This window comes from Grampus griseus, assembly GCF_964374135.1.
Source record: "Grampus griseus genome assembly, chromosome: 13".
Taxonomy (NCBI): Eukaryota; Metazoa; Chordata; class Mammalia; order Artiodactyla; family Delphinidae; genus Grampus; species Grampus griseus.
This window is the reverse complement of record NC_139007.1, coordinates 39,557,591-39,577,483: the sequence shown is the minus strand read 5'-3', so window position 1 is coordinate 39,577,483 and position 19,893 is coordinate 39,557,591. Positions and strand designations below refer to the sequence as shown.

At 37.2% G+C, this 19,893-nt stretch overlaps 1 protein-coding gene across 1 annotated transcript in view; it reads left to right on the top strand.

Moving 5' to 3' along the window:
- The window catches only part of AK9 (adenylate kinase 9), a 120,922-nt gene that overhangs the window by 9,436 nt on the left and 91,593 nt on the right, over nucleotides 1–19,893 (top strand). The window contains exons 4-9 of the mRNA XM_082668796.1: nucleotides 1,038–1,090; nucleotides 1,190–1,286; nucleotides 5,772–5,884; nucleotides 9,090–9,278; nucleotides 11,548–11,676; nucleotides 15,444–15,518. Of these exons, the coding sequence (XP_082524922.1) occupies nucleotides 1,038–1,090; nucleotides 1,190–1,286; nucleotides 5,772–5,884; nucleotides 9,090–9,278; nucleotides 11,548–11,676; nucleotides 15,444–15,518 (656 nt within the window). The remainder of the gene's footprint in view (nucleotides 1–1,037; nucleotides 1,091–1,189; nucleotides 1,287–5,771; nucleotides 5,885–9,089; nucleotides 9,279–11,547; nucleotides 11,677–15,443; nucleotides 15,519–19,893) is intronic.

The following is a 19,893-nucleotide window of genomic DNA, read 5'->3' as shown; positions in this document are numbered from 1 at the left end:
AAATAAGCAAAAGAGTGAATCTGTAATTCATAAAAGTGGAAATAAAAATGGACAAATATAAGAAAAGAGTTTAACTTCACTGTTACTCAAAGAAATGCTAATTAAAATAATGCTGATCTATATTTCCCTAATAAATTGGCAGTGAATCTTTAAAGTTTCTACCATCATTGTTGGCAAGAATGTTATCAAATGAGCATTTCACATGCCATTAGTGATATTGTGATCTGGTACAACTTGGGGGAGAGGACAATTCTGCAACACGTAACACACACACACACACACACACACACACACACACACACACAAACTTTAAAATTTTCCCCTTTTTTATCAAAATAAAATTCACTTGTAGGAAATCTTAAAAAGTGCCAAACTTTCCATAGATTATTAGCAGCTAGGGACATAATCAGCTCCTGGGTCCTCCCCTAAGTTATACCCCTGTCATTTCTGTCCCAGGATATCTTCCATCATGGAATGAAATATCTCCTCTTAAAAAGGAACCAAGTTATTAGAATTTCAGCCTCAGGACCCCTTTTTGCTAGATAAATTTCAGTGTTCATCTATTTTTAACATTTCTTGATGCATATTTTCCTTTTTTACAATCAATGTGCAAAATTAATGGGCTGTAGATGTAACTACATATGATTATAAAAGTATCTGGACTGGTAATACTACTGTATACTCTGTATGATACTTTGTAATTTCCAAATCACTGTCATATACAACCTCATTTCATCCTCATATTCCCTTGCATACTACACAGGGCACAAGCATGCAAGGTGCAAAGGTGTTTGGGAAGTTATCTTCCCCAAGATCCTTTAGCTAGTGAGTGTCAGAGACAAGTTTTCTGTGGAATACATTCTGCTACCTTATACTTTAGTTAGGCTTAAATGACGTAATGTGTATAAATGTGCTTTGTAAACTCTAAAGTGACACAAATATTAATCTTTGTTACTAGTTAAAAAACACACAAATATGTTTCTTAACTTGGAAATTCTAATAACAATTTGTGCTAATATTTTGAATTCATATTTTAGCTTTACCAATTTTGGAAGAACAGATTGCCAGTGACACTGAATCAGGAGCTATGGTAAACAAATCTAACTTTCAAAATTGTTACAATTTCCTTAAAAGCTGTGTGTCACAGGTACATTATACAATCATGTACAATATCTGTGTTTGTTCTTAGTTGCAGTCGATGCTGATCAGTGGCCAAAGCATTCCAGATGAACTTGTCACAAAGCTAATGTTGGAGAAGCTCAACTCCCCAGAAGTCTCTCACTTTGGTATGCTTATTTTTATACAGCAGTGGCTATCAATGCAGGCTTAAAACTCGTGGTTTATCTGAGGCACAAGTAATTCCTGAAATTGCATTTTTTTTTTTTTTTTTGCCCTGGCATAGGAAAGGAATCCCAGAGTCCGAATTCAGTTGAGCAACTCCAATAGTTTTATTTGCTTGTTCACTTGTTTTTATTCTTCAGAATCTACATTTGTTTTCAAATTTTAAGTTTATATGATTCAATCTTCAAAAAGAATACAGGAATACAAATAAAGGAATACAAATAAAGTGCAGTACAATGAAAAAATATATATATATGTATATCATCTATGTCTATAGGTAGATCTATATATAGATTACGTACAGAATGAACTATATCTATTCATACATATATAGATATATATCCCGATATCATCTCCTTTATTTCATATAAATATGCTATCTATCCATTTATCTATCTACTGATCAGTAATAAAGAGGATGAACTTGGGAAAAACACCCAGAATGTGGGAAGTAAAATGAACAAAAAGGTAAAAAGGAAAATCACGGAATTCTGACATAGGTCAATAAATGACCTCAAAAAGTATAATGATTGAAACTGAAAATGCATATGTAAAGTTAGATAGGCAAATATCTTTTTGTTTATTCTTTACCTCACATTACCTCTTGAGAAAATTTAGAGTGACTTACATGGCAACAAAAAAATGGCATAAATTATAAGTATTGGCAAAAAGAGAAAGGAAAAAACATGAGAAAAATAAATCTACTCAGCTCTGCCATTCACAGTGTTCATAACCCTTTTAACTTCTTATTACAGAAAATTTCAAGCAAAAGTAGAGAATGATATAAAATCCCCCCATGTGTCAAAAACCCAGCTTCAACAATGACAACTGTTGTTTCATCTTATTTCATCTATGCCTCTGCATACATTCCCCCCAACCTACTTTATTTTGAAGCTAATCCATATCATATCAGTTCATCTGTAAATGTTTTAGTCTGTATCTCAGAAAGATAAGGACTCTTTTAAAACTTATCACATTACTATTATCATACCTAAAAAATTAATAATAAATCATCTACTAATCAGTCTATTGTCAAATTTCACTATGTGCCTCATATTTTTTTTCTAGTTGGTGTTTTTTTGTTTGTTTGTTTGTTTGATTTTGGAAGCAGGATCCAACCAAACAGGTTTCACATATTGATACTTATCAGTATGTCACAAGTACCTTTTAATCTGTAAGTTGCCCCTACCTCTTTACATCATCTTGTGTTTTCTATGCTGAAAAAACTGGTTGTTTGTCTTTTAGAGTTTCCTACCGTCAGGAGTTTGCTGATTGCACCTCCTGCTGTCATTTAATGTATTCCTCTTTCCCCTAGACTTCCTGTGCACTGGTACTTATCCTAAGAGCTTGCAGAGGAGAGTGCTATAAATGATTTCTTTATTATAAATTTATTTATTTATTTTTGGCTGCATTAGGTCTTTGTTGCTGCGTGCGGGCTTTCTCTAGTTGCAGCGAGAGGGGGCTACTCTTCATTACGGTGCGCGGGCTTCTCGTTGCAGTGGCTTTTCTTGTTGCAGAGCACGGGTTCTAGGCACGTGGGCTTCAGTAGTTGTGGCTCGCGGGCTTAGTTGCTCCGTGGCATGTGGGATCTTCCCGGATCAGGGCTCGAACCCGTGTCCCCTGCGTTGGCAGGTGGATTCTTAACCACTGTGCCACCAGGGAAGTCCCTATAAATGATTTCTTGAGTCTGAGTTCCACATTATCAGCATGCAAGTGCATGGCCACGGTCTAGTCATGCACAACTGGGCTCGTTTAAAGGCTACAGTGAAGGCAGGACCTTGAGCCCCTTCTGCCCAGCCTCCCCTCACCTGTCCTACAGCAGCCCCAAAGGAATTTCTTTGGAACCTAGCACTTTGCTAAACACAGTTTGAAACTCTCTGCTAAGCAAGGATTCTTTCTGATGTTTGGTCTTACCCAGCAGCCTGGTAGATGGTAGAAGCAATATTGGAAGTGAAGGGCTTTCAAAATAGAGATATTAACTTGGGTCAGGGGCTGGGTAAGGCTGGGTAATTGATGACTCCAAGATCCCTAAAGACAGCTAATGTGCTGTCAGTAAAGTATTGCCAGATCCAATCTTAATATTTTTCTGTACCAGAGCCCTTTTATACTTGGAGGTTCTGTCACTATTTAGAAAAAAGTTACACAATCTACAGTTATAATCCCTTCACTCACAACCTGTCATGCTGTGTTGGCCTTGAGACAAAATCAGCTTCCATGCGCTGCATCCTCACCCAAGAGAAAATGGTAGAGTCAATTCCTGGGCACCCTGAGAAGCCCTTCTCTGCATCCTCCTTCTAGACTGCAGAAAAAATCATTTTCCTCCGTGACTGATGGACAGCCCTGGTCTGGGCAGTCCCTGCCCCAGGTATAGCACATTGTGGATGGTACTGTAAGTCACTGGTCACCAATATGGCCACTCATGCCAGGCTGGGCTGAGGTGAGATGACTATCAGGGCAGGCTGGATGCTAAGCTGCCCAATGTCCATGAATCTCTCAACACTTCGATCTAAAAGCAGTAGCATACCATCTTCAGTTCTGTGGCTATAGGGAATACCTCCTTCTTCTCACTGTGCCAGGAAGCGGGCGCAAAGTGACGGTATGGGCCTGTTGGTTTCCCCTGGGCTGTGGTGTGAACAGTCTTTGAGTTTTCCCTTGGTGGGGGTGATGCAGGCTGGGCATTAGCCTGCTGAGTGCCTATTCTGCCTATGATAGTATACGCAGAGACTTCCAGCAAGGAGTGGCATGGGGTCTACCATTCCTCTGTTTTCAGCATGGAGTGCAAGGGCTTGGTAATGGTGTCGAGGAGAAGTGGGACGGAGGGTGGAATCCTCACCTATGCTTCCATCTTCACAACATGTCTCTGGGATTAGAGAGGTTGACAGTGGGCTCAGCAGCTCTAAGAAGTATCCCCCTGAGATCTTCCCAGAATTGGATCCAGAGAACTAAGTTATTCCACTGTAAATCTTCAAAGGTGAGATAAACAAGCGACGTAACTGTCTCTGCCGCAACTCTTCCATAGACAGATTTCCAGGGTCTGGATATGATGATACTGGCCACCTCTCATTGGGTAGAGCCCCCAAATCCATTGCTCAGAACATTAAGGCAACCCAAATAATGGCCTATCAGGAGACAGTCAGACCCCATGGAAACAACCCACTCTTCTGCTGCCTCCACCAGGGAAGAGATAAAGTATGAAACTCATTCAAATATACCTGTGCACCCAAAGTTTGGCATGCCTGCAAACAGTCACACTTGGAATGCCTGATAAGCTCTCAGGGCAGTGGCAGTGGTTGTAGTAATGGGCAGGGTGCTGGAGAGCACAGCAAACAGAGTGCCAAGCATCTTTCTGTCATCCACTTACAATAGACAAATGTGGGCAGTGCTGGCAGCAGAGGGAATGGGAGGAAGGTCTTGTGTAATCCCTTGTTTCTTAGAAGGGGAGGGCATGAACTCTGGGAACTGACTGGTCTCTGGAATTACCCAAGGTTGAATTCAATCTAGGGCTAAGTCATGCAGTCCCTTCACCACAGCACCCACAACTGCAATGTGTCAGACCAAGGGGTTAATGCTAGCCATCATGTCCCAGAGGAGACACTGGTCAGTCTTGACAGCCTCACTCCATTCAGTTTTTATAAAATGTCTGCCAAAAATCAAAGCTTAATAACCATAATTTGTCTGTCAGTTGTTCCTCCAAGAAAAAAATATTCTATAAAACAGCAGAAAAATTGTTCGAAGGACTTTAATTCCCAGCAACAGAGTTAAGAATTTATTAACAAGAGAAAGGTTTCTCAAGCAAGAGAGTGACATAATTAAAGAAATATATTAAGGAAACTAATATGATGATGGTATCCAGGATGAATTTCAATGAGAAGATATAGGTTTCTGGGTAGGGATGCAAGCCAATAAATGTACTAAGCCAAAATCATATTCATAATGTTGTTTCTTAAAATGTGTGAGGGTCACATGGGTATTTTATTACTCTCTGTAACTTATATAAACATATACATATATATTCCATTGTATTATGAAATATTAATTCAAGAAATAAAAATAATATGCCATGCAACCCACTATAATATACCTTTACCATTCATCATATGAGCTTTCCTAACATGAGTTAAAGAATTATTGGCATGGAACTTCCTTCTCTAGGCACCTCATGTGCCTAAAATAAATTGATTTGGAATTTTTAAAGATGTCTCCTCCTAGCCCAATGGTTTTATTTATTGTCAGAAAAACATTATTCAGAGTTATAATTCATGTGGCAATAACCTTAACTATTAATTTTTAAATGTTGACAGATGATTTTAAGACCAGCATTAGTATTCATCAATAACTAAATGATATTTTTATAAAGTAATAATAATAAATCCATGCTCTCAGACATTGATAATATTATAAAACTTTTAAAATTATGTTTTACTCTACAGGCTATATTATCACTGAAATACCGTCACTTTCACAGGGTGCCATGACTATTTTCCAGCAAATAGAATTAATTAGAAATTTAAATTTGAAACCTGATATTATAATCAATATTAAGGTAAGAATATTAGTTGTGTTTCTAGTATGGTATATATAACCATTCTTTTTGATAGTTAAATTCAAGGAATGTTCTTAATTGTTTTAAGGAGTTAGGAAAATAATAATTTATGCGTCAGTTATAGGGTCTGAATTATACTTTGTCATACCTCTGTGCTTTTGCACCTGTAGCTCCATCCACGGGAAACACCTCCTTGCCTCTTCACCAGGCTTCATCACAGTTATCCTTTGAACGCCAGTTCAGGCATCATCTCTGCAGAACTTTCCCCAACAACCAACCCCTCCGCACCAACACAAACATTAACTAACTCTCATTCTCTCTCCCTCTCTCTCCCTCTCTCTCTCCCCCACAGCTGCTTCATCACAGGAAAGTTAAATACTTCTCTGATGACCATTCATGTTGCTCTTTTCTATCATATTACCTCACTGTGTTGTAATTGTCCATTTTCTTCTAGACTCTGCCTTACTTGGCGGCAGGAACCATGTCTCACTCCTGTAAACCTCAACTAGCACAATAAGTGGTACCTAATATGTTTGCCAGTTAAATAAAATGAAAGAATGAACAAATTATTGGATGTACGAATGTTAAAGAACACTGATGGGTTGGTCCTGTTCCCATTTCTCTCCTTTACCAGCTGTAGAACATGGTAAATCACATTTAGGAGCCTCAATTTCCTCTTCACAAAGATGATACAAAGATAGCTGCTTCATAGGGTTGTGGTAAGAATGCAGTGAGGTGAGGACCACTTGTTTATATGAACATGAATGATAACCGTTTATAACAATACCCTGCCTGATTCCCCAAAGGGTTTGACAACTCAGAATAAATTAGATGGTCCTCAGCTCAGGTGCAGGGACTCAGTGGTGTGTTTGGGCTAGCTGTGAGAGACAGGTGGCATTCAGTGATGGGTGTTGGGGTCATCTGCAGCCCCAGCCCAATGTCATGGTTAGAGGCCAATCAAAATCCCTCTGTGACCTTCAGAATGTCACCCATGTGAACATATGTATAATGGAGAGAAAAAAAAATCTCAAACAATTAACTGAAACCAAATATAAGGTCTAGGCCATGGAACACAGAGATTATATAGGAAATTAAGACTGGGTGGAATAAGAACACAGAGATATACAGGCCATAAGGCTCCAAATGCTCACTAAATTTGGGTCATAAATTTGGTTCTAAGTTTGATGAACCAAAGCAGAAGGGGAAATGTGACCAGTTATATAAAATCCGCATTGCCCATGAAAAGACAAGCCATTCCTCAGGAAAAACAAAATGAGAGATATATCTTACATGGGTCTCAACATAAGGATTGTTAACGTAGAGAATGAAGTCCTTAACCCCATTGATATTGTGTGATGGTGGGTGTCCATGGCAGTTTCCACAGGTAGCTGGGGCATAATCAGAGGGCCTCATGGGAGATAGAACTTCAGTACAGCACACACTTCTCTGATGGTTTGGCCTTATTTGGGAATAGAGTCTGGGATTTCTAGACCAGAAGTTTTTAGCCTGGGATCCATGAATCCTTAAGCATCCATGAACGTTCTGAAACTATATGCAAATTTTATGTGCATGGACATTTTTCTGAAGCAAAAGCCTATGGCTTTCATCATATTCTAAAGAGGTCTGTATACTAAAGAAACAAACAAACAAAAAAAGTGCATTAAGGGCCAGTGATCTGCTACAGCAGTGGTTCTCAGAATTTGGTCCGAGAGCCACCTGCATTAGCAGCACTCAAGAAGCTTGTTGGAAATGCAGATTCTCAGGGAGCACCCCAGAACTACAGAAACTGTTGGGGTAGCATCCAGCTGTCTGTGTTGAGAAGCCCTCCAGTACACATGGATGCTGCTGAAGTTTGAGGATCACTGCTCCCAGGCATACCTTCAGATTCACCCTAAGATTAATAAATCACTTCCTATAAGTAAAAACAGGAGACAATAGTCTTTGTCAAGGACCCAAAATGTGGGTATTCTGCGTTGCCAAATGAGGGCAAATATACGTGTGTTTTTTTAAATTACCAGAATGGGTTGAGATCTTTTTTTGTGAAAAAATTAGAAACCCTAAATAAAAGTCTTGCCTCAGTAAATACCCATCCCATCTCCATATAGAAGTAGTCTGAAGAAATCAGAAAATGAGCACGAAAAGTTCTAAAGTTTCTTGCTTCCTTTGTTTCTCAAAAGTGTGATGCATGAACTGTTGGCATCAGAATCACTGACAATGTTTGCTAAAATGTCTGAGCCTCACTCTAGACTTAATAAATCACAGGGGAAGCAGAAATCTTTTTTTTACGGTCCTCTGTATACAGTTACACTCTAATGTTTGAGAACCACTACTATAGAATGTCATCCAGAGTTTATCGTGAAAAATATTCAGAGCAGGATTTACAGCTCAAAACCTTAGTTTATCATTAATAATGTGTCACAGAGCGTGGGCTACAGATCAGAAGGCCTGGTCCCAAGTTGTAGTTTCCCCTCATGACATTGTGACCTTACCCTGCCAGAGCAGTCCTTCTCTGATCAGCAAAATGGCTTTAATCATATTGTATTATTTCTCTTACAGGGTTAGTTTAAGAATTGAGTAAAATATTACACACGTGGAAGCACTTGAAATGAGAAAATTACTCATAGACTTTGGTTTTGTCCTGTTTTACTATCCAGATTCAGTTTACTCATTTACAAAATGAAAAGGTTAGACTAAACTAGATGACCTTTCAGGTCCCATTCATTGATGCTATTTTATGAACTACTTCATCCATAAAGCTGTAAATGATAGTAAATACTATAAATACAAGATATATTTTTTTTGTCATAAGATTGTGGCTATTCCCCCATTTTCATCCATTCTCAGCTTTTTCAAACTAATCTGACAGAATCCTCCTGTGTACCTTTGCTGACTAAATTGATTTTCTATTCTATTTCTCTGGCTCTTTCTACTGTTATTCTAACCCTCTTTTTTTATTTTAATCTTAAAGCTTCTGATACTTTCTCACATGTGTTACTTTTGGGTAAAGAAAAGTGTTGTCATAGCATAAAAGTTGTATCTTGTGCCTCTCTTGGTATATGATAAAATCTGATTCAAAATGCCATTTACAGTATTGAATTTGCTCAGGGTTTTGAGGAATTTGGGAGTTTAGATACTGCATAATATGTGAATAGGAAGTAAAGGCATATTCAAAATGTTTTATGTAATTACTAATGTTGTTCCTTAGTGTCCTGACTATGATTTATGCCAAAGAATTTCGGGGCAAAGGCAGCACAGTAGTACAGGATACATATTCACAAGAGATCAGTGGGATCCTGAAGCTATTGAGAGTCGTAGGAGAAAGAAGGAAGAAGCCCAAAAGGAAGGAAAAGGAGAAGAGGAAAGGGAAGAGGAAGAAGAGCAAGAAGAAGAAGAGGTAATATCCCCATACCAGATACTACACTTTTAAACTGCTATCATTAAATTAAATGATAGTATAAATAATTAAAAAATAGCAGCTGCTAGAGAAAATTACACTTTCTTTAAGTTTTCATTTAGTCTTGAGGAAATACCAAAAATATTTCATGTTTTCAAGAACCATTAGATCATAATGTAGAGGTCATCAAGTTTAAGATCATCCTTCTTGTCAGTATGGAAGTCCCTCCATATCCTGACAGCTAATCTGCTTCATTTCATAGCAACAGAGAGTTACTGGTCACCTACTATGTGTCAAGCACTATGTAAGCTAGAGTGAGGAGTTAGAGCCATATAAGACAAGTGTAATATGGAGAAGAAGGTAGCCCAGTCAGAATCCAATTTATGAAGTTAGTATAACCCCGATTTCAAACTCTGACAAAGAGAGCACATGAAAAGAAAGCTATAGCCCAATTTCACATATAATGTTGATACAACAATCCTAAATTCAGTACTAGTAAGCATAATGCAATAGGGCCTCAAAAGAATCTTCTACCATGACTTAATGAGGAAAATTGATATAAAGAAATCTGTTAATAGGTGACGGGTTGGATTTAGCCTACTGGGGTGGGACAGGTCATAGTTTGCCAGTCCTTGCCCTACTGAAATATACCTGTGATTTCTATTATAAATTTATTTATTTATAATGTTTAATAATTTAAAATAATTTCTATAATTTCTAAATTATTATGAATAAATACTATTTCTATTAGGGCCTAGGCTCTGTGAAGTCAGATGTTAATTTGTAGATGGCTACATCGCAAATCATTTGTCTAGTGGAAAAGATAAGCCCCAAAGGCTACAGTTTTATTGCCCTGTAGGATATTAAGCAGGATATCAAACTTTGCACTCTGATTTCAGTTATTATAGATACTTCAGCTTTGTCATCCTGCTGGTTCCCTCACTAATAGGTTAAATGAATTTTTGACATTCGTTCTTTCACTTAAGAGTAGATCTTAAGAGTTCTCATCACAAGAAAAAAATTGTAACTATGTATGATGATGGAGGTTAACTAGACTTATTGTGATCATCTCACAATATGTACAAATGCAGCTGACCCTGGAACAACTCCAGGGTTGGGGCACTGACCCTCCATGCAGTTAAAAATCCAAGTTAACTTTACAATCCAACCTCCGTATCCGCAGTTCTACATCCTAACAACCGCAGATCATGTAGTAGTATGGTATTTACTATTGAAAAATATCCTCCTATAAGTGGACCCATGCAGTTCAAATTCACGTTGCCCAAAGATCAACTGTATTGAATCATTATATTGTACACCTGAAACTAATGTAATGTTATATGTCAATTACATCTCAATTTTTAAAAACTGTTATTTTAAAAATATAAAATAATCTTCCCTGTGCAAATAAGGCATTAGATAAAAGTCAGCATCTATATACCAGATTTTTTAAAAAGGTAAACCTCACAGCAAATAGGAAAAAAAGTGTGTCATTTTAGCCTGAATAAAGCATACCATTGTAATTAAGATAACAAATATGATAATAAGATAATAAATATGATATTGAATGCCTACCAGGCCTTGGGCTGAGAACTTTTACACATACTATTTCCTCTGCCTTGAAATAGTCTTTCCCCAGAAATCTGTGTGGCTCTACTCAAATGTCACTTCTTCAGAGAACCCTTTCATGACCACCTTCTCCCATCACTCTCCATCCCCTCTCCCCTGCATCATCTTTCTTCTTAGCTCTTACCACCACAGCCTAACCTGTGAGGTATTTGTTTGTCTACTTATTTATACTCTGTCTTCCTCAATTGGGACATGTACTCTCTGAGCCCCAGGGCTCAGTTCTGTTCTGTTCCCCAGTTTTGTTCTCTGTCATCTCTCAAGCTCCTCGAACAGTGTCTGGCACAGAGTAGGCACTTAAGCTTTATTAAATGAATGAATCAATGAATGAATGAGCTACAAGCTCAGGTATTCATAAAAAATCTAATTTCTTTGTCTCTAAAAATATGATGTTATTCCTTTACTCTTCCCTACTTATTGGGGAGCAAAAAGAAATTAGTAAGTATCCAAGTGAATTTAAAGCTTTATTCCATCTGATTAAGGAACTTCAGGGGTGTTCTATGTCTCAAAAATAAAAATCCTGTTTCTAATCTGCCCTTCTCCCTTCTTCTCATCCCAAAAGGGCATCTAGGTATAAGGAGGGAGGGATATGACTTGTAAATAAAGTAACGACTAACATATATTTAACATCTTTTCCATTTAGGCATTTATTGCTGAAATGCAGATGGTGGCTGAAATTCTTCAACATCTAGTTCAGAGGCCTGAGGATTATTTGGAAAATATCGAACACATTGTTAAATTTTATAAGGAAATAATTCTTCACCCTTTAGAAGTAAGAACAAGATATATTGCTGAAAATGGGAATGTTGAGATCTGTGTTTTAACCCTGAAATAACTTTCACGTTTCTTCACTTCATGTATTATCTACCTGATTCTCCTCCTCTTGAGCTTGGTAAAATGCTATCAGAATAAGATTGCATTCCAAAAGCTGTTTCACAGAACAATATTATTTTACTCTTACGAAGCAGGAATGTTGCTGAAAATTGCGTTTTTCAAAAGTCATTAGGGGAATTTATTTATGGTTGTAGGCTGGAAAGTCCATGTCAAGAGATTGTTTTGTGAAAGCATTTATGGGTTTATCAAAACAAATGTACACTTGAGGTGTATCTTTTATTCTAAAAGGAATTGTTAATTTAGTTAAATTGCAGTCTAAAGAAGAGCTATCCCAGACTGGTTTCTCTGTTTATCCCATTCAAAGATGATTATTTGTAAACATGATAAGGCCATTATATATTATAATAGGAAATTTTTAATTAAAATAATTAGCATTTTAAAAGTATGATTACTGAAATTATGATTATTGAAAAGCATATTTTTATGGTTAAAAATCCAGGGCAGACTCTGTCCAATTTATGTTGGAGATTTATTCAACAAACATTTATTATCTGGTATTTGGCCAGATACCATGCTAAGCAATGGAAATACAAAGAAAATAGAAAACAGTCCTCAAATTACCTCTTCCCATCTGATAGAGAAACTAAAAGAATTTGTTTCATGCTGTTTTATAATGTTTATATATCTTTAGAGACAAATGAATGGATCATTTTCATCACCATTGCCCACCCCACCCCCGCCAAAAAATGAGAACCAAACTGGTTCTTTTTTTATTGAAATACAGTTGATTTACAATATTGTGTTAGTTTCAGGTGTACAGCATAATGATTCAGTGCTTTTGTTTTCTTATGTATGACTTTGATTCCTCCCTTCTTCTTCTTCCATTCCCGGCCTTTAAACATAGCTTCTTAAGTGTAATTTACATGTCTATCTATAATATTCTTTCTCCTTCAACAAAAATATTCTACATATTCCTTAAGTGGCTGGCATTGGGTATCAAATAAAGCATAATTAATATCAGATTCTGAAGATTAGAAAACTATATTCATGGGCAGGAGGTTGGATAGGGACCAAGTCTCACATCCTAGCATCACCAATGCCCAGGGCAGTGCCCAAATTCTGGCGAGTGGTAAATGCTTAACAGATGGTCAGCTGAACAAGTGATGAGATCACGAAGGAAAAAGAATAACAGCTTCCGTTTCATTACATGTAAAGCTTCTGGAAATAAATTTTTAAAAAACACCTCACTCAAATAAAAAGACAACAAACTTGAAAAATATCCACATCAACTATGATAAAAGATTTAAAGCTTTGATATAGTAAAAGGTCATAGACTCACAGACATAGAGAACAGACAGGGTTAACAAAGTGGAGGGAGGGTGGGGGGGGAGGGATGGAGTGGGAGTTTGGGGTTAGCAGATGCAGACCAGTGTATATAGAATGGATAAATAACAAGGTCCTACTATATAGCACAGGGAACTATATCCAATATCCTGTGATAAACCACAATGGAAAAGAATATTAAAAATAGAATGTATATATATGTATACTGAATCACTTTGCTGTACAGCAGAAATTAACACATTGTAAATCAACTATTCTTCAATTTTTTAAATGTGAAAAAAAAGGTCATAGAAATGATTTTTCTAAAACCTGTAAGGTCTTACCCTCCCGATGATAAATGGGCAAGAAATACGAGCAGACAGTTCACAAAAATGAAAGACAAAAGAGTAACAGGACTGTAGAAAAATGTTCAGCTTTACTGATAATAAAGAAAGGCTAATCTAAATTAAGAGATATTTCCATGATCAAATTTTAAAAGATGAACAAGGAATAAGAATTACTAATTCTAGCAAGTATATATGGTAAAGCACACACTCTCATACCCTGCTGAAAGGAATAGAAATTAGTATGGTGGTTTTTAGACAGCTCGTCTGAAAAAAGCCCAGAAGTGGAAAAATTCTAAGCCCTACAGCAAAGCATAGATAAGAATCGATTGCCCTGGTGCCAGCAGTGCAAGAATTTCAAAGCCAAGAACCTAGACGTTAGGCCTAGGTGATGCTTGCTGAATAGTATATAGCTTGCCTTGTAAGGTAATTCCAAGGTGCTGGTGTGTGTGGAGGGAGGTGGGAGAGCCTTCAAAGGTAGGAGCCTGCAATTCCAGTCTCCTCTGACCTGGCTGAGATGTCAATTCACTTGGAAGGCCAATACCACCAAAATTCAGTGTTCCTTCAAAAGACATGAGGAAAGCAAGTGGGAGCAAAGTAACCTGCATCATTTTCTGGCTTATATCCTACTTCAGGAGTAATCCAAGGCTAAGTCCTCATTCTCGCCTGTCTTCGAATCCCACCTTGACTCCCGGTCAGACCTGGTATAGGATCTTTAGCCTTAGGATTGTTCCTACCCTTAGACTTAGTAAGTCCATTCTTAAGAATCTAGCTTAAGGAAAGTATATGAAATGCAGAAAAGCATAATGTACTTCCTTATTCAGAGCATGGTTATTTATGGTTAAATAAATAATGCAGACATAATGTGCCTTCTGTCTAGAAGAAAAGAAATACTTAGAACCTGACCTTGCGCAGTATTATGAAAGACAAAATGTACTGGACATTTAAGGAGATGATTTTGTTCAGACCATTGCAACAGGGAGAATGTTCATTAAGGAGGACTTTCTCAAAGAAAAGTAAGGGGGCTGGGTTTTTATGGAGGCAGGTAAACAAGGGAGCCACCGTCAGGTCCTATGGGAATCATGAAAAAAGATGGAGATGGATCTTATCCGAGTCTTTGAGGAAAGGTGGAGGTGGGTCTTATCTCCCCACCATCCCTACTTTCTGGGAACACAAGACTCAGATACAGTTCAACATTGCCAATGTCAAAAAATAAAATCCCTTGGATTTTAGATTTTAATGGTAAAAAAAATAGTGGAAGAAAATTTATAAGAATATTAATATATCCTTGAGATAGAGAAAATCTAATTTAAGCAAGGAAGGAAATCCAGAAACAATGAGAACAGATTTCATCATAAAAATATTTTATATTGCAAAAGATACCATAAACAAAGTCAAAAGATAAATCATAGCAAGGCAAAACATTTACAAACCATATGGCAGATAAGGGCTAAAGATGCTCCATGAATGTTAAGCAGAAGAAAGTCTAACGGAAAATTGCACAGAGGTTATGGTTTGGCAGTTTACAGAGATGGATATCTGGATACTGAACATCACCCACAGCCAGGAGAATAAAAAGTGAAATGAACCAACCCCATTCTTCAGCTAGCAGTTTGGTAGAAATTATTCTATTATTCTATTATTATTATTCTGTTATTATTCTATTATAATGAACCAACCCCATTCTTCAGCTAGCAGTTTGGTAGAAATTATTCTATTATTCTATTATTATTATTCTATTATTATTCTATTATTCTATTATTCTATGAATACATACAGAGAGATAGATGCCCCAAAACACTTCTGTTGGGAAAGACTCTAAGACTTCACTGTAGAGAAAAATGGAAAAAACAGAAAGAGTAAAATTCATGGTAAGAAGACTAGTTTAGGCTTTTGTAAAAGCTCTCCTGAAAATAACATCTATTATGTCAAGTATAAAGCAAATAATTTAGCTTTAAATATTTCTTCATGGTATATTAAGATTCTGATCTTTTGCCAATAATCTTGAATGATGAGGCTTGTGTTCGATCATCTGCAGGAAGTAATGGCTGAACACGATTCCCAGTATCTCATTGAGCTAGACGGAAATAAGCCCCCAGAGGAGCTCTTCACGGTAAGTGCAATGCTCAGTAAGAATATGCCACAGTTTGGAAAATCAAAAAAGTATCAACTGGATTATACTTATTTTAATAAATATCATTAATAGATTTACTTTTTTAATACCATTTATTTTTGAAAAATTCATCTTGACACTTAAAATTTTGATGTGGTATTTATTCATCTGTCCATATTTAAATCAAAACCGCATTTGAATTTAAAATCTCTGTGTGACCAAAAGTGCCTCAAAGAAAAGGAAAAGCAGATAACAGCCAATAGACACAGGACACGATGCTTAACATGAGCCATAGGGAAATGCAAACCAAAGCCATAATGAGATACCACTTCAAATCCACTAAGATGGCTAAAATTAAAAACAGAAACCAAAACAGACAATAAATAACAAGTGTTGGTGAGGATGTAGAAAAATTGGAACACCCGTACATAGTTGGTAGGGTTGTAAATGATGTGGCCACTTTGGAAAACAGTTTGGCAGTTCCTCAAAAGGTTAAACATGGAGTTACCACGTGACTCAGCAATTCGTGTCCTAGGTATATACCCAAAAGAATTGAAAATAGGTGTTCAAATGAAAATTTGTGCATGAATATTCATAGCAGCACTATTCACAATAGCTAAAAGGTAGAAACAACACAAATGTCCATTAACTGATGAATGGATAAATAAAATGTGGTATACTCATACGATGGAATATTATTCAGCAATAAAAAGGAATGAAGTATTGACACATGTTATAACATGGATGAATCTTGAACACAGGCTAAGTAAAGAAAAGTTACAAAAGATCACATATCATATGATTCCATTTACATGAAATGTCCAAAATAGGCAAATCTACAAAGACAAAAAATGGATAAGTGGTTCCTTAGTGGCAGAGGGTGGGGGGCGTGGGTTTACCACTGTGGGAGATCCCAGGATAAATGGGGAGTGACTACTCATGGGTATAGGGTATATTTTGGGGGTGATGAAAATGTCCTAGGATTAATTGTGGTGATGGTTGCACAATTCTGAATATTCTAAAAACCATTTAATTGTACGCTTTAAATGGATGAATTATATGGTATATGAATTATATCTCAATAAAGCTTTTTTTAAACAGAATATATGCATATTTGAAAATACAATATTATTTTCACTATTAAACAAATGACAATGAGGGGAAATAGTTTCCATACTTATTATAAACAAATGCTGAGTATCTTTTGTAAATATTTTAAAACTTCTGATATTTCAATAGGAAAAAAGCAAATATCTCGATAGAAAAAACAGGCAAAGGGCATACGCAGGTAATTTAGCAAGAAATGTCTAATAATATATTTTTTTATACTTCTATAATCATATTATTAGTCAAAGAAATGCAAACAGCACAAAGAATAAAAAGCAGCATTTTCTTAGCAGATTTAACAAATTTATCCAATATCCAGGATTGTGGGGAGGGTTTGTGAAATGCTCTTGTACCCTTTCAGTAGGAGCATACAGGGCACAATCTTCCTGGAAAATAATACGGCATATATGTATCCAAAAGATTTTTTTTTTTTTTTTTTTTTTTGCGGTATGCGGGCCTCTCACTGTTGTGGCCTCTCCCGTTGCGGAGCACAGGCTCCGGACGCACAGGCTCAGCGGCCATGGCTCACGGGCCCAGCCGCTCCGCGGCATGTGGGATCTTCCCGGACCGGGGCACGAAACCGTGTCCCCTGCATTGGCAGGAGGACTCTCAACCACTGTGCCACCAGGGAAGCCCCAAAAGATTTTTTTTAAATATCTATCATCTGTCCAAAGAGGCCCAATTTCTAGTAATTTATTCTAAGGAAATACATGGAGATATACAGAAAGATTTTTGTTCAAGATGTTTATGATCAGAAAAAAAGCAAAAAATGTTTGGGAAAGGGTTTTTTTTAAATGTGTGAATTTGAAAGACTAATGCATGATTTTTGGCAAAAACATAATAGTAATTCTTCTGTTTATGGTAACCATACTAAATACATCATTTAAATATATTTCATGTGATAACTTCCCACTTAGAATGTAAGGAAGAGAAGGTACTTTTTTTTTCCCCAAAATGTAAATATCTTCATTCTTTTTTTTTTTAAACTGAGGTATAATTAACATACAACATTATATTAGTTTCAGGTATACAACATAATGGTTCGATATTTGTAGATACTGTGAAATGATCACCACAATAAGTCTAGCTAACATCTGACACCATACATAAAGAATTTTTTTTCTTATGATGAGAACTTTTTAGATGTATTCTCTTAGAAACTTTCAAATAGGCAATATAGTACTATCAACTATAATCACCATGCTGTACACTACATCCCCAGGGCTTATTTATTTTATAACTGAAAGTTTATACTTTTGAATTCCTTCAACCATTTTGTCTACCTCCCATCCTCCACCCCCCACCTCTGGCAGCCACCAATCTGCTTTCTGTATCTATAAGCTTGTGCCTTTTTTTAAAAATATCTGCATTCTGATTTAAAAGTTATACACACTCATGGTTTTAAAATAACCAGAAAACACAAAAGTACAAAATACAAAAATAATACAAAATAATATGCATCATAAAAATTACAAAATACAAAAATATACATTACATAAAAAAATAAAAGCAAAAAATATACAGTCCAATACAAAATAATATATTACCTTCTTCTTAAACACCTAATAGGTGTGCAGCATTATGATAAGCTCTAGGGATACAGATGGGAAGGGGTCAGAGAAGTCCCTCCCCTCACACAGTATCCAAAAGGACAGGACCTAATCTCATGAGGAAGGCCATGTGTCTGTAATTATTTCTAAATTGAAACTCTAAGGATGAGTAAGAATTAGACCGTGAGGGCTGGTGAGGGGAGGAAGGTGGGACAGTGTTCCAGGCTGAGGGAAGGGTCTGTGTGAAGCCCCAGAGGCAAAAAAGAGCCTAGTGAGTTCTAGGAAATGAATGAAGGACTGGAAGATGGAGGAGTTTTTAGGGGGATGGAGTAGGAGTGGAGTAGTGCCAAAACTTTAGGAATAAGCAGGGGTTGCAGCAAGAAAGGCCTCATAAGCCATGTTGAAGAGTTTAGACCTCATCATGAGAGAGTGGGCTGCCAGTGAAAGGTTTTAAGCCAGAGAGTAAAATGCTTCTACTTCCATTTAAGAAAGATCACTCAGACTGCAATGCAAAGGAAAAACTGAGGAGAAGCAGGTTGGTGGGAGGAAGACTAGTTCTGACTTTTGCAGCACATCAGATAAGAGATGGTGGTCTAACCTAGGGTAGTGACTGTGGGAATGGACAGAAGACAGACCTGGGAGCTACTTAATGTAGGAGGACAGGGAGAGAGAAAAGGCAGAAGCAATGCCCAGATTTTTAGTTTGATATGGCTGGTGGCCACATAAGTAATAATGCTGGTGGTGCAACCAAATTAGGGAGAAGCTCCTCACTTAGAATATGCTCTTGCCAAGCTCATCCGTGATCTCCTGATCAAAGCCAGTGGTGACTATTTGGTCTTCATCTAATTCACCTAGAAGCAATATTTGACCCAGCTCATCACTTCTTCCTTCCTGCTCCTTTCTTCCCTTGTCTTCTGGGACCCCACACTACTATAGCTCATTCTACCTCTAACACTCTACATCTCTAACCTCTAGAGTTGGAGGATCCCAGAACTCATTCCTTGAGCACTCTTCTCTGTCTACCCTCATTTCTTAGGAGACTTCATCCAACCCAATGGCTTTAAATACCTTCTAAATGCTGGCAACTCTTAAATTCAAATTACTATACCAGACCTTTCCCCTGAATTTCACACTTGTATAATCAACTGCTACTAAATATATCCAATATATCCAATTGGAAGTATAATTGTCATCTCAGATTAAATGTGCAAGATAAAAGTCCTGATCCGCCATCACCACCACCCTGCCCCAAATACACTCCTCCCACAGTTTTCCCCTCTCAGTATATGTCACATCCATCCTTCCAGCTGCTCCTCTCTTTTTCTCATATCCCACATCCAACCCATCAGCATATACAGCAGGCTTCTTCTTCAAAATATATCCAGAATTTGACTACTTTTTACAACCTGGGACACACTTTCCTCAAGGTAAAGGGCAGAAGTTCCAACAGGCCTGGTTGAAACTTGCCAAGCCTAGAGGCCCCGGCCAGCAATGGCACCCTGGCACTTCTGCCCACATTCTATTGGCCAGAACAAGTTACATGGAGAAGCTCAATACCAATGAGATAAGGATTCTCACATAAATTAGGGAATTAACAAGGGAAGGGCATGAATATTTGGGGACCAAAGGGTAGACTCTCATGGGTTGAACTGTGTCCCCAAAAATATATGTTGAGGAGCTAACCTTCAATACCTGTAAGTGTGACCTCATTTGGACAT